General features: G+C 44.4%; 1 protein-coding gene across 2 annotated transcripts in view; it reads left to right on the top strand.

Moving 5' to 3' along the window:
* LOC144257328 (lymphocyte antigen 86-like) overlaps positions 1-14871 on the top strand; it is a 66879-nt gene extending 52008 nt beyond the window's left edge. Inside the window, exons 4-5 of one of the 2 annotated variants that reach the window (XM_077803565.1) lie at positions 8948-9000; positions 14788-14871. In XM_077803565.1, the coding sequence (XP_077659691.1) occupies positions 8948-9000; positions 14788-14871 (137 nt within the window). The remainder of the gene's footprint in view (positions 1-8947; positions 9001-14787) is intronic. The other variant, XM_077803566.1, reaches the window with a different exon arrangement.
* The last annotated feature ends 3077 nt before the right edge of the window (positions 14872-17948 follow it).

Raw genomic sequence — 17948 nt, 5'->3', positions numbered from 1 at the left:
CAGCCTAGTCCTGGGTTGCAAAGAGGACCTGGCTTGGATTTCTGCCCGCCCTCCACCAGGCACTCTCTGTGAAACCATATAGGGAGGATCTGCAGGATCTCTGCTGAGAAAAGGCATAACTGCATCCAGTTATGCCCCAGTGAGACTTGGGGATGGGGGTACTTTTCCAGGTGGGACAAAATGGTCCAGAATTGCATGAGGCCCAAATCAAAACCAAAAAGAAAAAAAAAAAAGAAAAGAAAAGAGGCCTAAAAGCTCACAAAGCTGCCAAACAGGACACTAAATAAAATAATGAAAAATTATGAGTGAACTTGAGTTAAGCCTGGAGCTACCTGCCCACATGGCCCAGAATCCACTGAATCCCTGAGGAAGCCTCCAGTCTTTGGGGCCTGCTTGACCTATTGACAGCCTCATCCACAGAAGGTACTCTTGTAAGCCGGCCCCAGGCAAGTTCATCATTTTCTTAAACAGGTACTTAAACCAACAAGCTCTGCATCATCAGGAGACAGGAAACACCAGGCCCTGGAATGTCCAAGACTCAGGGAACAGAGGTGCAGCTCAGGGAGGAGCAGGATAACTATGCTGGGCCTGTGCCATCGTTCAGATTTCAGACTCAGGAGATACCCAGAGGCAGGGAGAGGAAAAGGATGATATTTAGAGCTCATTAAAATGAAGCAACACATTCCCTCCCTCCCACTCCAAGGATGATGCACTTGGCCAGCCTGGAACATTCTCCTACTTCCCTCTTCACCCCATCACCACCCTGTGGCCAGAGCTCGCTCCCGCTGTGCTCCTGCAGGACATGGCTGTGTCCTCCCAGCTCAACAGACCTCCCCAGTGCAGGCATCTCTTCCAGATGGGATTTCTTGTCCTTTGACATATAGACCCGGAAGTGGGATGGCTGGATTACCTTTTGAGGCACATGGATTCTGTCCTCCATGATGGTTGTACTAATTTACATCCCCACCAACAGTGTGCGCAGTTCCTTTTCCTCCAAAAAGTATCACTACACTCACGATGTGGGAGCCTCAACAGATGAATGGACAAAGACAATACAGTCTATATGCTCAGTGGAATACTACCACCCATGTCACTGCAACAACTTGAATGAACATGGAGGACAGGATGCTAAGTGACATGAGTCAGACATGGAAAGAAAAATACTGCAGGAATTCACTCACATGTGGAATAAAAAAAAAAAAAATCCCCAAATTTGTCAACTCAAGGTAGAAGGATTTTCTAGGAATGAAGGAGTAAAGGAAGAGGGGAAGATGTTGGTTTTCCACTATAGGATCAGTTTGGGGGTCTAATGCACAGCATGGTAACTATAGTTCATGCTATTGCATTGTTTACTGGAAATTTGTTGATAGAGTAGATCCCAAATGTTCTCTCTCTCTCTCTTTCTCTCTCTTGCTCTCTCTCTCTCTCTCACACACACACACACACACACACATTTTTAAATGTATAATAAGTGAGGGAATGAATGTTTTTGTTAGCCCTGCTGTGTGCCTCAAGTACATCCATCACTCAATTTAGCAAGTGGCTGGTGGAGATGGCCTCCCTGTCCATCACCTTACTCTAACTAGGTGGTAGGAAAAAAGTCCAAAATGCTGAGTGAATAAATAAATGAGAACTGGGGGTCAGAGGTCAGCGGTAGAGCATGTGCTTAGCAATGCTCAAGGTCCTGGGTTCCATATATATATATAAATTTGTTCTGGATAGACTAAGTGACTGGGAATCATACATTGTTACCCTATGGATTTTTACATTGTTAATCTCCTAATAATGCTTGCATATTGGTGGCATCTTTATAATAAATGTGCAGGACTGGAGGACATTCCAGTAAGGTCCTAGGAAGAGCTGGGAGTAGGAAGAAGGCTGCCTGCAGAGCGGATGCACTCAGCAAGCCCTTCCACACCAGCCTCTGCACTGGGGCCTTTTATTTCCAAAATTTAAAAATTAATGTTCAAGGCTGGGGAAGCAGTTCAGTGGTAGAGAATACACCCAGGCCCAGCATGTGCAAGGGCAGATTCTGTGCACACACACACACACACACACACACACACACACACAAATGATGAACACAATAAAAATGAAAGGAAATGAAAGAAAATAAAATATATAAATCAACTTCCTATTTCCAAAAGAAAAAAAAAGCTGATTTTTCAGAACTGCTTCCATGCGTTCAAAACCAGGGGGTTGAATTTCTTGCACATTAAAAACTGATAAGAGATTTCAAATGAAGGAAAGGAAGAAATGGGTGCAAATACACTGGGGACCTTTTTATAGTACTGGAGTGTGAGAATGTTAATTAAAGGAATCTCAGAATCAGAGAGGATCTGAGAAAGGAAGGAGTGAAGACTTAATTTTAGGTGTTGTTTCATCAGGTTTAAGGGGAAAAAAAAGCAGTTCATGAGCTACTTGCAACTCTTCTCAGGAACTTCATGGGCCTCCGAAAAGCTCCAGTTGAGACCAATTTAATAAAAATCTCTCACCCCAGTGAAGGACCTGTTAATAGTGAAGAGCACAAATTAGCAAATCCTGGGGCATTAAATGAGCAGTGCACAACCTGAGACACCATTCAAATGGTGTTCTTCAAAGAGCCCTACTCAAACAGTTTTCAAAACAGAAGATAAGAACTTAACTGTTGTGCACGCTGGCTGGACCAGGAAGTTCCAAAACCTGGCCTAACCGTGTATTTCAGCACCCACCAAGTGAATTAATAATAATTCAACTAATGACTGTGTTCCTACCCTCAGGGGGGCATTCTGCTCAGAGGTTACATACCTGGTCTCCACAGGTCTTCGTGCCCTCCAGGGAGTCATTCCTATTTGTATTTTGCAAATGCAGAAGCTGAGTACAGATGATTCAGCCAATTACCCACTTTACTTGGCTGAATACTGAGTAGGAGAGCTGGATCTTGAACCTTCTGTCTGCTACCCGAGGTCAAGTTGCTTTCACTGTGTCACCAAAGAGCAGACAAAAGAGCAGGAGGTGAGCATAAAAGGAGCCCAAGGGAATCCAGGACTAGCACACCCCATCCTCATTCTGGACTCTGCTCTGGAGCCACACTGTGTCCCCAGCCCTGACGACCAGCAGGAGTGATTTCCAATGGCTCATGGCCATAGAAGTCATACCCTCAGATGGAGGGCCACAGAGGCCCATTCAACTAAAACACAGGAGAAATTCTTGCAAGTATATCTAGGAGTCACAGTCACAGACAGGAGCAGCTCTGGAGAGTGGAGAGTGGAGAGTGGAAATAAAATGATCTCTCACCAGAGCAGATCGGGCAGGGGTCTCTTTGTCCCTCAGCTCTGATGGTCCTGGCAGGGACCACCATATCCATTAGGAAGAAGATAATTTTTTAAAAGAACTAATGTGCTGGTAGCTGAACTGGGCCACTATATTGCCCACCAGCTAGGGGCACTTGTGTGTGCACTCAGGTTATGCAAAGCACCAACATTACAAATGGATCCTAATAGGCAGCCCCTCCAGACCCTGTGCGCATAGGTACAATGCCCTTCTATCTGGATGACTCTTCATACAATTAACTTTTTGTATAACATGTTACTTCATCCCCAATTACACTGGAAGGTCCTTACGGATCGGATCTGGAACTTTGACTGCAGTTTCCAAGAAAAGTCTTGCTTCTATCCAGAACCAAATACAGCCATGTGTCACATAATGACATCTCAGTCAATGATGGACTGCACCTTCAACCGTGATCTACAAGATGATGTGACCTAGTGGTGTCATGGATGTCTTGTTTGTGTAGTACACGGTGATATTCATACACCAATGAAATCAGCAAACTATACGCTTCTCAGAACGTGCCTCCATTATTTAGCAACACAGAACTGTAGAAGTTTTCTTTTAAAAATGACTAGATCTGGACACGTGGAGCAGTGAAATAGGACTGTCTGACACCCACCACACATGCATGCTCTCCTTGCAAGTACCAGGAATTGCCAAAGGGAGGAAGGTATGTTGAGGACATGGGCATTTAACAGAAGCCAAAATCCATTCTAGGGAACAGGTTTGTTAGAAATTGAGGTCTCTGGTTGCCCTTCAGAGGCATTTTTAAAGGGGTACTTGCCCTCATGTCCCCAATACCATTCAATTTGAGTCATGATGTACCAGCCATGATGCCCCTGGTCCAAAGGCCTTTGGAACAGGGACAGTTTGATCTGTTTCCAAGTATTTACTAAGCAGCTGTGAAAGCCAGGTTCTGTGACAGGCAGGAAGTCACTCTGTCATGAAAAGAGTTTAGATCCTAACATCATTAATAACCCAATAAGTGCTTATTTACGCCCTCACCTGTCCCCCACTATCATCACCAGACTTGGGTGCCCTGAATGACTCATTCCCGAGTCCATCCCTCATGTGCCAGCCCCTCCCAGGCCCTGATTCTTCCAACAGACAGGGAGTCACAGCAGAGGGAGCGAGAACGAAGTCGAGTGTCAGACCCATGTCCCAATTCTGGCTCTACTCATCAATCGCCTCATTTGATGACCATACACTGCACCTGCTGAATGTCAGACACTGCAGAGCATCAGGCCAGAGTCCTAGTCTGACAGAGGGAAAAGCCCTGGGAACAAAGGTTCCAATCCTGGTGGCCAGTGGTTTAAATGGCTCCCATCCTGTTCTTGTCTGCTGTTCTCCTAGCACCCTGCACAGTCCCGACCTATGCTGGATGGATGTTCAGTGGTGTCCACGAATAAGCAAACATATTCATAGCAAGCGTTTCTTGAGGGCTCACTGTGCCAGGTGCGTTATGAAAGTCACGTGCATTAACTCATGCGATGCTCACAAGCACCCTCAGAGGGGACGTTGTGATAACCTACCTGCTCAACTTGTAGTCTGACCCCAGAGTCTGTGCAGTGAGCCATTATAATATGCTAAGTTCAGGCAGCTGGCAAATCACAGAGGAGGCAGTAATCCTTTAAGGACACGGGCAAGGTCTTGTCCTTCCTGCTGATTTCAATATTGACGTGGATGTGACCACCCAGCACTGTGATGTCTCCATTTCTTCACCTCCTTACCTCCAACAACCATTTCCAGCTTCTGTCTCAACCATCATCTCTCATGCCAACCCTGGGTGTTGTCATAGTCTGCAAAAATGTTCCACTTCCAAACTCTCAGTGCAGGATTCTGCCTCCCAGTTTCGTTGTACCCTTCCAGCTCGCCAGTCCTGTGACCTTATTGCAATAATGGTGATACCACCCAACCACTCTGTTTTCACTAGTAAGTGCCTTCTCCTGCCTTCATTCCCTTCCCTACTCTCCTGAGATTCCATGGTCTATTATTTTAATCTTTCCTTTGCATCTGTCTCCAATAGACTTGACTTTCTCTATCACTGTCATCCAGCCAAACTACAACATTTTTTAAATGTTTTTTGGTACACAAATGGAGCACAACTGTTCATTTCTCTGGTTGTATACGATACAGTCACACCATTCATGCATTAATACATGTACATAGAGTAATAATGTCTGTCTCATTACACCATCTTTCTCACCCTTATGGCCCAATCCCCTCTGCCTAATCCAAAGTTTCTCCATTCTTCCCTTGTCACCCATCCATTATGGATCAGCATCCACATAACAGAGAAAACATTTGGTCTTTGTTTGGGGGGGATTGGCTTATTTCACTTAGCATGATATTCTCCGACTCCATCCATTTACCTGCAAATGCCACAATTTCATTCTTCTTTAGGGTTGAATAATATTCTATTGTGTATGTGTGTGTGTGTGTGTGTGTGTGTGTGTGTGTTTGTGTATAACCATTTCTTTATTCATTTATCTATTGAAGGGCATCTAGGTTGGTACCACAGTTTAGCTGTCGTGAATTGAGCTCCTATAAACATTGACGTGGTTGCATCATTATAGTTTGCTGATTTTTAAGTCCTTTGGGTATAGACCAAGGAGTGAGATAGTTGAGTCAAATGGTGGTTCCATTCCAAGTTTTCTGAGGAATCTCCATACTGCTTTCCAGAGTGGTTGCACCAATTTGTGGTCCACCAGCAATGTATGAGTGTACCTTTTTCCCCACATTCTTGCCAACACTTATTGTTGTTTGTACTCTTAATAGCTGTCATTCTGACTGGAGTGAGATGAAATCTTAGTTTTGATTTGCATTTCTTTAAATGCTAGAGATGTTGAACATTTTGTCATATATTAGTTGGTCTATTATATGTCTTCTTCTGTGAAGTGTCTGCCCAGTTCCTTAGCCCATTGATTGACTGGGTTATTGTGTGTGTGTGTGTGTTTGAGTGTGTGTGTGTGTGTGTGTGTGTGTGTGTGAAGTTTTTTGGGTTCTTTATATATCCTAGAGATTAGTGCTCTATCTGATGTGCATGTGGTAAAGATTTTCTCCCATTCTGTAGGCTGCCTCTTCACGTCAAACTACAATACAACCATCAACTACATCAGAGTTGTTGAATGTTTCTGAGAAAAAATATACATCTGGGATGACAGGGGTATCTGAATTCATGGCCACAGACCTCAAAAAACAAAAAAGGCCCTCAACAACACTAGCACTGCCTCAAGCCATTTTCTTCCCCACTGTCCATCATGGATAGTATAAACCCGCTTTTGCTCCTCAACACACCACAGACCCCACCCTCCACTTCCCCCTATCTGTCTGCACATGACCTTCATCAAAAATGAAAGGAATCAGACAGGAGCCCCGCCTGCCCGTCGCCTAGTGGCTGACCCATAAATACCTATGCTGACCCCATTCTGCTCCCTTTCCCTCCTACACTATGGGAGTAACGTTGTGCTTCTCTCAAAAGCAAATCCTTCCTTTTCCGCCTTCTTAAACCCTCATTCCTCCATTTACTCCCTCTCTTCTGTGTGTCCACTCTTCTTCTTTCAACAGGATTCTTCCCTTCCCAAGAGGACTGTGGTGCCGCCGCTGCACACGTCATGAATAAGAAACCAGTCACCCTCCTCACATCCTCCCTGAGAGCACTCATTTCCCCTGCTTTCCTGTACTGCAAAACTCCAGCTCCCTCACCGCCATCCCTCTCTAAACCCACCCCACCTGGGCATTCTCCTCTTCAGTGCTTTTGTCAATGTCACCAAATGATGTCCAGGTTGCCAAAGCCAGTGCACAATTCTGTCCTCACTTTACTCAAACTCTGAGAGGTGGCATCCAACACAGTTGGTCTCACCTCTTGTTTGAAAAACACTCACCTCTGGCTTCTTTGATGACCTTCCCTTCCATCGCGGGTCCCTTGGTCTCTTTGATCAACTTCTACACTCAACCTCCGAGAGTCGAAGGGCTTCTGGGGTGCTTCTAGCCTCTCCCCTTCTCTGCCTGTTGATCTTGTCCCCTGGAGCTAGGGTCTTATCCTGTCCCATGGCTTTATCCCCCCTGCACGTAAATGACTCCAGTATCTATAGTTCCATTCCTACCACTTCCCCAGACTCCTGATACATACATCCAACTGCTTTCAAAGACCATTACACACACACACACACACACACACACACGTACACAAACACACATGGCTTTTCCTTCCCAAGTTCCCCCATATCAATAAATGGCACCCCCACCAGCCCCAAGTCCCCCCGACCCTCACTCTTCCTGTCCACTCATCAGTGAATCCTGTCTCCGAGTTTGGCCACGATTCTCTAGTGTTTCCTGGCCTCCACCACCTGCACCTCCACCCTTCACAACCTTTCCCTCCTCTCGGCCACGGGGGGCCTCCCTTTCTGCCTCTCCCCTCCATTCTCCATACAGCAAAACACAAAGAGAGTGTTTTCATTTGACTTTTTAATACCTTTCCCACTGCCTCTGGAGTGAAATCCAAACTTCCTTCTGCATCCTCAACATGCTGAGATATCTGTCTCCCTCTGTTTTTCCAGGGTCTTTTCAACCTGGTCCCTCTTGCTCACTGTGCTCCAGCAAATCTGTCTCCCAATTTCCCACATCAGGACCTTTATCCTTATTCTATTGCCCTAAAATTCTCTTCTCCCAGCTCTATTAGTTGGTTATTAGCCTCCTCTTGGTTTCTTTTGTTTGTTGTCTTGCTTTTTGGTGCTGGGGATCAAACATAGGGTCTCACATATGCTAGGCAAGGGCTCTGACACTGAGCTAAAGGCCCATAGCTCAAGTGTCACCTCCATAGAGATGGCTTCCTTGACCAGTCACAGCCTATCAAACACAGAATCTCCCGGTTCCTAGTTCTTGTAAATAGGTACCAAAGGGGATTTTAATTCCTCCTAACCCTATGAAGTGGTCCCTTTTATTCACATTATCAGTCCAGTCTTAAAACAAGAAAACTGAGTCTGCCCAGTGTGGTGGCACCAACCTTGAATCCCAAAGGCTCCAGAGGCAAGAGGATCTCAAGTTCAAAGCCAGACTCAGAAACTTAGCAAGGCCCTAAGCAACTTAGTGAGACCCTGTCTCTAAATAAAATATAAAAACAGGCTGGGGAGGTGGCTCCATGGTTAAGCACCCTTGGATTCAATCCTCAGTTCAAAAACAACAAAACAAAATCTGAGTCCAAAGAAAAAAATGACTATCAGAGGCCAAACAGAAAGACAGGAGATGGTCTCAGTCTGGAACCCCTCACAGCCCACTCCAGGGGCCTCTTCACCCCACCTTTCACATCACCTGCATGTTGCTTTTCAACACTTTTAATAGAATGGATATCATCTTGTTCAGTTATTTCTGCAATGTGAGCCTCCTCATTAGAATATAAGCAACGTGAGGACAGAGACCATCACTGGATCCCCAGGGTCTCCCACATACTTGACAAATAGTTGGTGCCTAAATGCATAACTAAATCAAGAGCAGAAACTTAAAATGCTTAAGTGGATGGCTGCCCTGGGATTGTCGCACCTACCATGGTCCACATCTGTGTGACCACTAACGATGAGCAGATCATTCTTGTGTCGAGGGGTTGAATAATGTCACCTGTGCTGTGTCTATTTTTCAGAGCAAGTTTACTCCGCGGGTCCTGTTGATAATTCTAGTTTTGATGTTCCCGAGGTAAGTCTGAGTTTTCCGTCTTACGTTGTTACTTAATTATCGTATTGAACATGTCGTGAAGATGGAGACAGAAGTAGAAGAAGAGGGGGGAGAAAGGAAGAGGAGGAGGAGGAAAAGCAAGGAATTAAACAGTTTGAGATTTTTCCATAGGCCATCACTAAGAAAACCCTTTCTCAATAAAGCTGTGACTCTATAGTGGACACTTAGAAGTGTTCAATGCATGGCTTTGCCCTTTTGGATGTTCATTTGATGTGTCATTGAAACTTTAGGGATTTTCCAGGCACAAACCCCACTAAGAAGGATGCTGGAGTCTTGTGCACAGGATTGCCAAGGTCTATGGGGCTCCATATGGCTACACTGATTGGGGTGTGGGGAAGGCACCACGCACAGACTGGCAGTTCAGAGAAAGGAAGATGCATGAAACCACAAAGGCTTAAATGTCCCCCTTGTAACTATTATCCATGGGCTGTGTCTTAGTTCATTTTCTGTTGCTATAACTGAATGTCACAGACTGGGTAATTCATAAAGACTAAAGGTTTATTCAGACCATGGAGACTGAGAGGTCTCTAAGAAGAGGCTGCATCTGGTGAGGTCCTTCTTGCTGGTGGGGACTCTCTGCAGGGTCCCAGTGTAGCCCAGAGCATCACATACTACACAGAAAAGACAGAGATAAACTGCTTTTTATAACAGACCCACTCTACAGACTACCCATCAATCCATTAAGAATGGATTAATCCATTTATGAGGGTATACCCCTCACAAGCTAATCACGTCTTGGTCCCACCTGATCTCACCTATTTACTGGGGATTAAATTCAACCCAGGTTTCGGTGGGAACATTCAGACCATACATAGCAGGCTAACTAAATAAAGTGCTCATGTCCTGGACCTTCACTGGCAAGACTCACAACTAACACTAGAAATTTATATTTATTCCATAAAAGTTAAAACTCTGAATAATGTGATTTATGAAATGTCTGAATTTGAGCCGCTCTGGCATAAGCAATATATTTTCAATATGCTACTCCTTCAAGAATCTTACGGAAGAGCACGAAAACAATTGTAGAAATGTAATCATTTAATTTCTTTGTTTTGTTTTGAACTTCATTTTACCAGCCATCCCAAACCTGAAAGAGCCACAAGAGACGAGACTCATCCATAAGGAATCTCCTCCACTTAGCTTCATTTCTGGGTTTACTTCCTTTCTGCCCAGCCTCTGGGTTTCTGTCCCACAGCAGCATCTGGAGAGGCCACCTTGGGTGAAACCCCAGCTTTCTCTCCTGGAATCTGCAGGGTTTTCTCCTTAGGTGTTTCAGTATAATATAGAAATTTTTCAAGAAAGGAAAACTCATCCTCTCTTCACTTCTAGGATCCAGGGCCAAAAAATCTTCCAGATAGCTTTTTTTTTTCTCCTTAAATCTTTGTTATTTGAATTTTTTTTTTGGTCTCATTTTCCTTCTGCTACCCCACAGGAGACTGACATAAAAGTTGCTAACCATTGATTTTCATTTTGCATAATTGGCTTTTTCTTTAACTAGCTGCCCTTAGCAATCGCTGTGAAATAGAAAAGGACTTTTTAAAGTCATAGAACCCTTCTGAAAGAAAACTCACCAGAGATGTAAAAAGCTTTACAGGTGTCCCTTGATTTACAAAGGGGCTATATCCTGGTAAACCTATTGTAAGTTGAAAATAACTTACAATATTCAATCAAAAATGCATGTAATGCACCTAACCTACCAAGCATCCTAGCTTAGCCACAAGTACATTGTAGACTGGTGGTTGCTATCGCTTGGGATTGTGTGGCTAATGGGAAGAAGCCTCAGCTCTCTCTTGGTGCCCAGGATCAAGAGAGGATCATACTGCATATCACTATTTAGAGAAAAAAATCAAAATTCAAAATTCAAAATATCTTTTCTACGGGATGCATATCACTCTCAAGTCATCCTAAGTTGAACCACTGTGACTCGGGGACCAAACCTATTGCAGTCATTTGCTAAGCTTAGAAGAAAAGCAGTACCTTCCTTCCTTAACCCAGAGCAATGCTAAAGGAGGCACGGCCTGATGTGAGGGCAAAGCCATGGTCACGTCTCCTGGGCCTGGGCCTCCTCCCCTTCTGGGGCTCATGCCTGGGACAATGGCAGTCCCTGCTTGGTCAAAAATGTAGCTCAATATTAAGTGCCTTGGTATTACTTTTCATTTATTTTTTAGGTAGAGAAATAGACAAATACTATTTTCAGTTGACATGTAATAATTATACATATTTATAACATATACTATTATATTTCAATGTTTGTATACAATGTACAGTCATAAAATTGGCATGTCTATCATCTCAACATTTATCCTGTTATTTGGAAACATTCCAAACCATCCCAAATAGCTTATTTTCCATCTAACACACCCAATTATTTAGCCTAAATTGAAGTCTTGCATGCAATTTTATATCTGTTTATGCCTTCTATCTTCTTAATTAGAATTTAGAGATCCTTTGGCTTCCCAAAGCATATGGACAACAAAGTATAGGTACAGTCTGAACCATGTATTACTAAGGAAGCAAATACACATTCCTAACTCACAAATGCAGTGTCCTCCTCAAGAGCACAAAGACTGCAGCCGTCTGTCCACCTGTCCCCAGATTGTCACAGTTGCCTAAAGACTATTACCATTACCAAAGTATGTGTGCCTTGTAATGCATCATCTAGAGCACCTTCCTCCAAATACTCCATTTTCTTTTCGACTCATAAAGCAATAATGAAAAACCCATTTGGTTTTCAACAATTTTGCAGACTGTGGGCTTGCATGCACTTGGAAAGTTAAACAAGAAGTAGAGAATATTGATGATGTTGATTATGGTGATAATGGTGGTGGTGGTGGTGATGATGAAGAAACACCATTGGATAAATTTCAACTGGCCTTTACTCATAATTCATTCTCCAACTTCTACACTGCTTTGGTGAAATTCCTAACACTGCTTCTAATATCAGAGTTGCTTGACATTTGACCTGAAGCATCACAGAATCCTCAAGCTGAATCACCTAATCAGTCCTCACACCCAAAGAATCACCCAGCGCATAGCCTGCTTCTCTCTAATGCAATTTCCACCTGAGCCTTTGCTAATTGCTAGAAAGTTGCCCGCTGCTACCAAAAGCTCCCAATCTTGCAACTTCTATCCAATGGTCTGATTTATTCCTTCCCTCTGGCTTGATACAGATTAAACTCCTTCCCTCCTTCGGGTGACAGGCCGTTCAAAGATGTGCCAGGCATTTCTTATGCATCCTTCTCTCTTGACTTTTCTGCTCTGCTTGCCACTACCTCTCACCACCCTGAGTTTTCTTCTCCAGACTGGTGAGTCTACAGACATGCTACCACAGTGTGCAGAGAACAAGACAGAAGCATGTCAACCCCTGGGATATTCCCACAATTCCTCATCTAGCATGGCTGTCATGGCCTCTTCCAAGTGGTGATATGCCACCAGCAAAAAGTCCTGTTGCTAGAAAGGAATCCTGAAAGATGGCACCCTTCTTCGTGATAGAGCATTTTGGTTCTATGCTGTGAAATTTTGCCCCCACCGGGATTTCCTCCATTTCAACAAATGATACTTTATCCTCCCCATTGCCCAGGCCAGAAGGCTTTAATCCATCTCTTGCCTCTCACTCACTTGGGTTTCCTCAGCAATCATAGTGGCTCTTCTTTCCAAATCTATCCCAAACCCAGCCCCTTCTCCCTATCCACCAAGTCATGCTCACCTCTCACCCGGATGACTGCAGTCTTCTCCTACCTAATCATAGGCCTTCACCCTTTCCCACTACAGCCTCTTTTCAACATGGCAGAGAGAAATTCTATTCACACATAAATCAAATACAACCACTCTTCTGGGGAAAACGGTCATAACTTGAGTCCCTTTTAGACCCTTTTAGACTGGAAGCCAACATCCCCACCCTGACCTGTGAGGTCCTAAGGTTCTGGATTCCTGTGGACTCCCACTCTCCCCTCCTCTCCTTTCTCTCCTGGCAGCACCGCTGGCCTCCTCAAACTCTGAGCCATCAGCCCCAGAGCAGCATGGCGCCCCCCTGCACCTTCTTCAGGTCTTTGCCTAAAGATCTTTCTCTCAGTAGATCCTCTCTTGACCACCATCCTTAAAATTGCAAACCAGTTGAGGATACAGGGGTAAAGGTGCATTCATACATTGTTGGTGGGACTGCACACTAGAACAACCACTTTGGAAAGCCGTATGGAGATTTCTCAAAAGAGGAGAAATGGAACTACCATATGACCCAGATATCCCACTCCTTGATATTTATCCAAAAGAACTAAAATCAGCATACTATAAGGATGCAGGCACTTCAATATTTATAGCAGCTCAATTCACAATAGCCAAGTTACGGAACCAACCTAGGTGCCCTTCAACAGATGAATGGATACAGAAAATGTGGCGCAGACACACAATAGAGTTTTACTCAGCCATAAAGAATTAAATTATAGCATTTTCTGCTAAGTGGAGGGAACTGGAAAACTTCATACTAAATGAAATAAGCCAGACTCAGAAAGTCAAGGGTCAAATGTTTTCTCTCATGTGCAGAAGCTAGAACAAAATAAAACAGGAAAGGCAGGTTGGGGGTTATTCCATGAAAAAATAAGGGAAAACAGTGGAGTAGAGGAAGGGAATAGAGGTGGAAGGAAGTGGGGTGGGATGAAATGTGGAGTGAAATTTACCAAATTCTGCTGTGTATGTATATGAATATTCCACGGTGAATTTTACCAATTCAAAAAACAATAAATAAATGCAAGGAAGACCAGTAGAGTATAGAAAGGGAAACAGGGAGAGGAAGGAGGGAAGAGAAACAGAAAGAACTGGGGACTGACAGAGCAAATTATATCCATGCATGTATGATTATGTCAAAATGAAGCCTGCTATTTTGCATAATGATGATGCACTCATAAAAACATTTTGAAAACTGCAAACCAACATTAGTCCCACCCTCCCCAGCTCTCCCACCCACTCCTTCCTGCCCTGTTCTCCTTAGCATCAGTATTTAACAAGCTCTCCATGGTCCCTCATGTGTGGCTTGTTCATCTCTCCCAGAAAGACAGAGCCAAACAGGGCAAGGAGTTGGTTTGTCTTCTTCTACTTCATCCCCAGTATCTGGAACCAGGCCTTATACATAAAAGCTGCTCAATAAATACAGTCCATCTGGGGGGTTTGTTTCAGGATCCCTTCAAATATCCAAATCCACAGATGCTCAAGTCCCTTAGATAAAATGGTGTAGGATTTGCATACGACCTATGCACATCATCTGAATATTTTAAACCATCTCTAGATTATATAGAATACCTAATACAATATTTAATATAATATAAATGTTGTATAAATAAGCAGGATGTGGTGATGCATGTCTATAAACCCAGCAGTTTAGGAGGTTGAGGCAGGAGGATGCAACTTCAAACCCAGACTGAGCAACTTAAGGCTCAAATTACTTAGTGAGACCCCGTCTCTACATAAAAGATAAAAAAGGGCTGGGGGTGTGGCTCAGCGGTAAAGTGCCCCTAGATTCAATCCCTGGTATATATATTTTACATAAATAGTTTTTATACTGTATTGTTTAGGGAATAATGACCATGATAAAAGTCTGTAGCTGTTCAGTACAGATGCAACTCTTTTTCAAACATTTTCAGTCTGCAGTTGGTTGAAGCTGTGGATGCTGAAATCTCAGGCCCAGAAGGCTGGCTGCTGAATGATTGACTATAGTGTGTGTCCCCTGCCTAATAATTTTCCCTGTGTCTCTTGCAGGGAGAATACCAGGTTTTGCTGAAACTATATAATGAAAACCATTCCACAGTGGCTTGTGCCAATGTCACTGTCATTGCCTCCTGACTGTGGCCTGCAGGCAAAAGCACAGTAAGCTCATTCTCATGGAAACTCCAAGGTCCCCAGACTCAACCTGCTTTGTAAGAAGAACCAGTTGATGACAGAGACTCTGAAGAACTTCCTGAGCAGTGCAGCAGCTAAGTTGAGCCTCAGAATCAGATGTCCGCACACTCCACAGATGGAATGAAGCCCTGGAAATTATGTGCTTCCGGGGAGCCTCTCAGTAGTCACTAAGCAGTCTCCAGGGTCATTTCTTCCTTAATTAGTAACTCAGACTTACCGTCTTTTGGATTCCTTAGGAGCTTTTCCTCACCGTTACCCAGAATAAAGAAAACTAGCTCACAAGTCTTCAGCATGAATTTTTCAAAATAGCGTAGAACAATACTGTCATTAAAAAGTCATTTTCTCCAGATACAGACAGGTGTCACCTGCTGGCACAGCATAAGTCCCTCTAAGAAATTCAGAAGCATGATGTTCCAGTTACAACTAGAGAATCTCACAAAATGCTCGTTTCCCCTTCATCCTCTGTGTCAGCCAGCTTTCCGTCACCACAATAAATACCAGGGACAATTGACCTATGAAGAGAAAAGGGTCACTTTGGCTCACAGTTTTGAAAGTTCTGTCCACAATCATTTGGCCCCTGCTGCTTTAACCTGTAGCTGCCAGCACATCATGGTGGGAGCATGTGTTAGCGCAAATCCACTCACCACACAGGCCAGGGAGCAAAGAGGAAGAAGAGGGATTGGGGTCCCACAGTCCCCTTTAAGGGCACACCCCACATTTCCTAAAGACCTCCCACTAGACCCCACCTGCTAAGGGCTCCCCCACTTGACAGTAGTGCCACCCCAGGGAATCAGGCCTTCAACATAGGCCTCTCGGGACATTGGAGATCCAAACCACAGCATCCCCCAGAGCATGATTACACCCGACCTCAGCACAGGATGTCACTCATTCCTATATTCATTCATTTATTTAAGGAAAAAGTGCTCAACACCTAGCATACAAGGCACTGTGCTCCTAGGATACACTGAGAACAAAAACAGGTACTGCCCTTGCCTCCTAGAGGCAGTTCCTGAAATATTAAGAAGCCACATGACCAGCAGTGAACTAATTCATCTGCATCTTCAATTCCTCAATAAATGAGCAAGTTGCCCATCTTATTTCCAGAGCCAGCTCCGAAGCCCAACTTCTCATCTCCTGGAGTACAGATGGCATGGTAGGCTCTGCAGTCCCTTCAACAGGCTGTTCCCTCCTCCCCGCTCCTCTCCTGCCATGGTCCCTGGGCCCAGTGTCTGGCCCTCTTGCTCTTGCCACTGGTCTTCAGTAGGATGGGTGGGTTGACTTTGTCATCTAATCATCTTTTTTTATTGAGAGAGAAATAGAGAGAATTTTTTAATATTTATTTTTCAGTTTTCAGTGGACACAACATCTTTATTTTATTTTTATGCGGTGCTGAGGATCGAACCCAGCGCCCCGCGCATGCCAGGTGAGCATGTTACCACATCCCCAGCCCATCTAATCATCTTTTATATCACAAAAGTGCCACTATGTTAGAGATTAAAAGAGGAAAAATCCCATAGTTCAAAAAAGGCTTATTGTTATTAATTCCTACATGGAAATAATTAAACCACCTGGAATGGCCAGCCGTAAGCTCCTGTTGGCAAACCAGCATCTGAGATTTTCTGGGTAATAGAGAGACAAAATGATAGCAGCATCCCCATCTGGTCTGTAATCCTTCAGATAAGACATTTATGACTGCACCAGGCTCAGGAGCAAACCTCTGGACACAAACCCAGGGAATGGTGCTGTCATACACAAGAACAGCAAACAATTTCTGACCCTTCACTATTCCCTTCAGCTGGAGATATTTGCCCTACTCTCTTCTCAGTAAACAGTCCTACAACTAGCAAAGGGCCTGAGGAGATTCTGTGTACTCACATATCCCAACAACTCAGGACAGCTGTTACAAGATTCCAAAGGCACACACAGAACTCAGCTGCTCCTATCCTTTGCACTTCTCCTTTAATTTGACATCGGGGGTGGGGGAAATTCAGATACCAGTAGGTTTGGATTAAATAGTGATTTCCATACATGGAGCTGACCCTTGGCATGGCTGAGTGACTGCACCAGTAAGTAGCAGTTTCACTAAGGATGTGACTTGAGAGAAACAGAAAATGTTTCTCTATCCCCAAATACCCTTTTTCTTAATGTCCTGTCATGGGCCTTGGAATAGGCACCCCAGGATGCAGGAGGAGTGAGTACCACAAGCCAAGCTCAAGCCAGACCTCTGGGTGGTGGTCCAGGGGGTGGTAAAATGGTCCAATCTATCCAATACCTTGAATTTACTTCTCTTCTCACAGAGTTCGCTGCTGTTTCAAAAATCACCATCAAAAACTACAAAGATTTGTTCACAATAGACTTGTGAAAGGGGAGTAGAGTTTGGTCCAGAATTAGTTGATGTCCCCAGAACCCAAGAACTCTTGTGGAAATCAGCCAGCTCCAGTCATTCTGACACCTACCAGCCCTGCTTTATATTTTGAGGGAAATTTCAATCCCTGTCTATAAAGCATTTTTTTAATATTTCTGAAGGAAATTTCATAACTCAACCTGGATCGAAAGTACTGAGACTTGGTTTGCTCCTGTGACCTCTGAGCCCTGAGGAGACCCAGGCAGCTGCCAGGGTTTGCTGTGGAGGTTCACGCTATCGCCAGCCCTTCCCCTCCATTTCTCTGCCCATCTTCCTTCCGCCTCTGGCCTCCCGGAATATTGGCTTCACACCATCAGGCAGTCTTTCCTGGAACCCTGCCATCTCGGCAGTTGCCAACCTCACACCCACTCTGTCCTCAAGGCTGAAGATGAGAGCCCTGCTTTCTCCTGAAGCCCCGCCTTTCATTTCTGATTGGACTAGCTTGGGTCACGTGACCACTCCTAACCAATCACTTTAGCCCTTCCCTGATTGGCTTGGCCTCAGTCACAGGCTCCACCCCTGCAGATGAATTCGTGTCAGTTCTAGAGGTGCCACATATTTCCTAAGTGGATGTGCAGGGAGTCCAAAGAAGGTAAAGGGAAAAGATGCTAGAAAT

The sequence above is a fragment of the Urocitellus parryii genome, chromosome 10 (assembly GCF_045843805.1).
Source record: "Urocitellus parryii isolate mUroPar1 chromosome 10, mUroPar1.hap1, whole genome shotgun sequence".
Classification (NCBI taxonomy): Eukaryota; Metazoa; Chordata; class Mammalia; order Rodentia; family Sciuridae; genus Urocitellus; species Urocitellus parryii.
The sequence above is the reverse complement of the archived record's forward strand: the minus strand, read 5'-3'. Positions and strand labels throughout refer to the sequence as shown.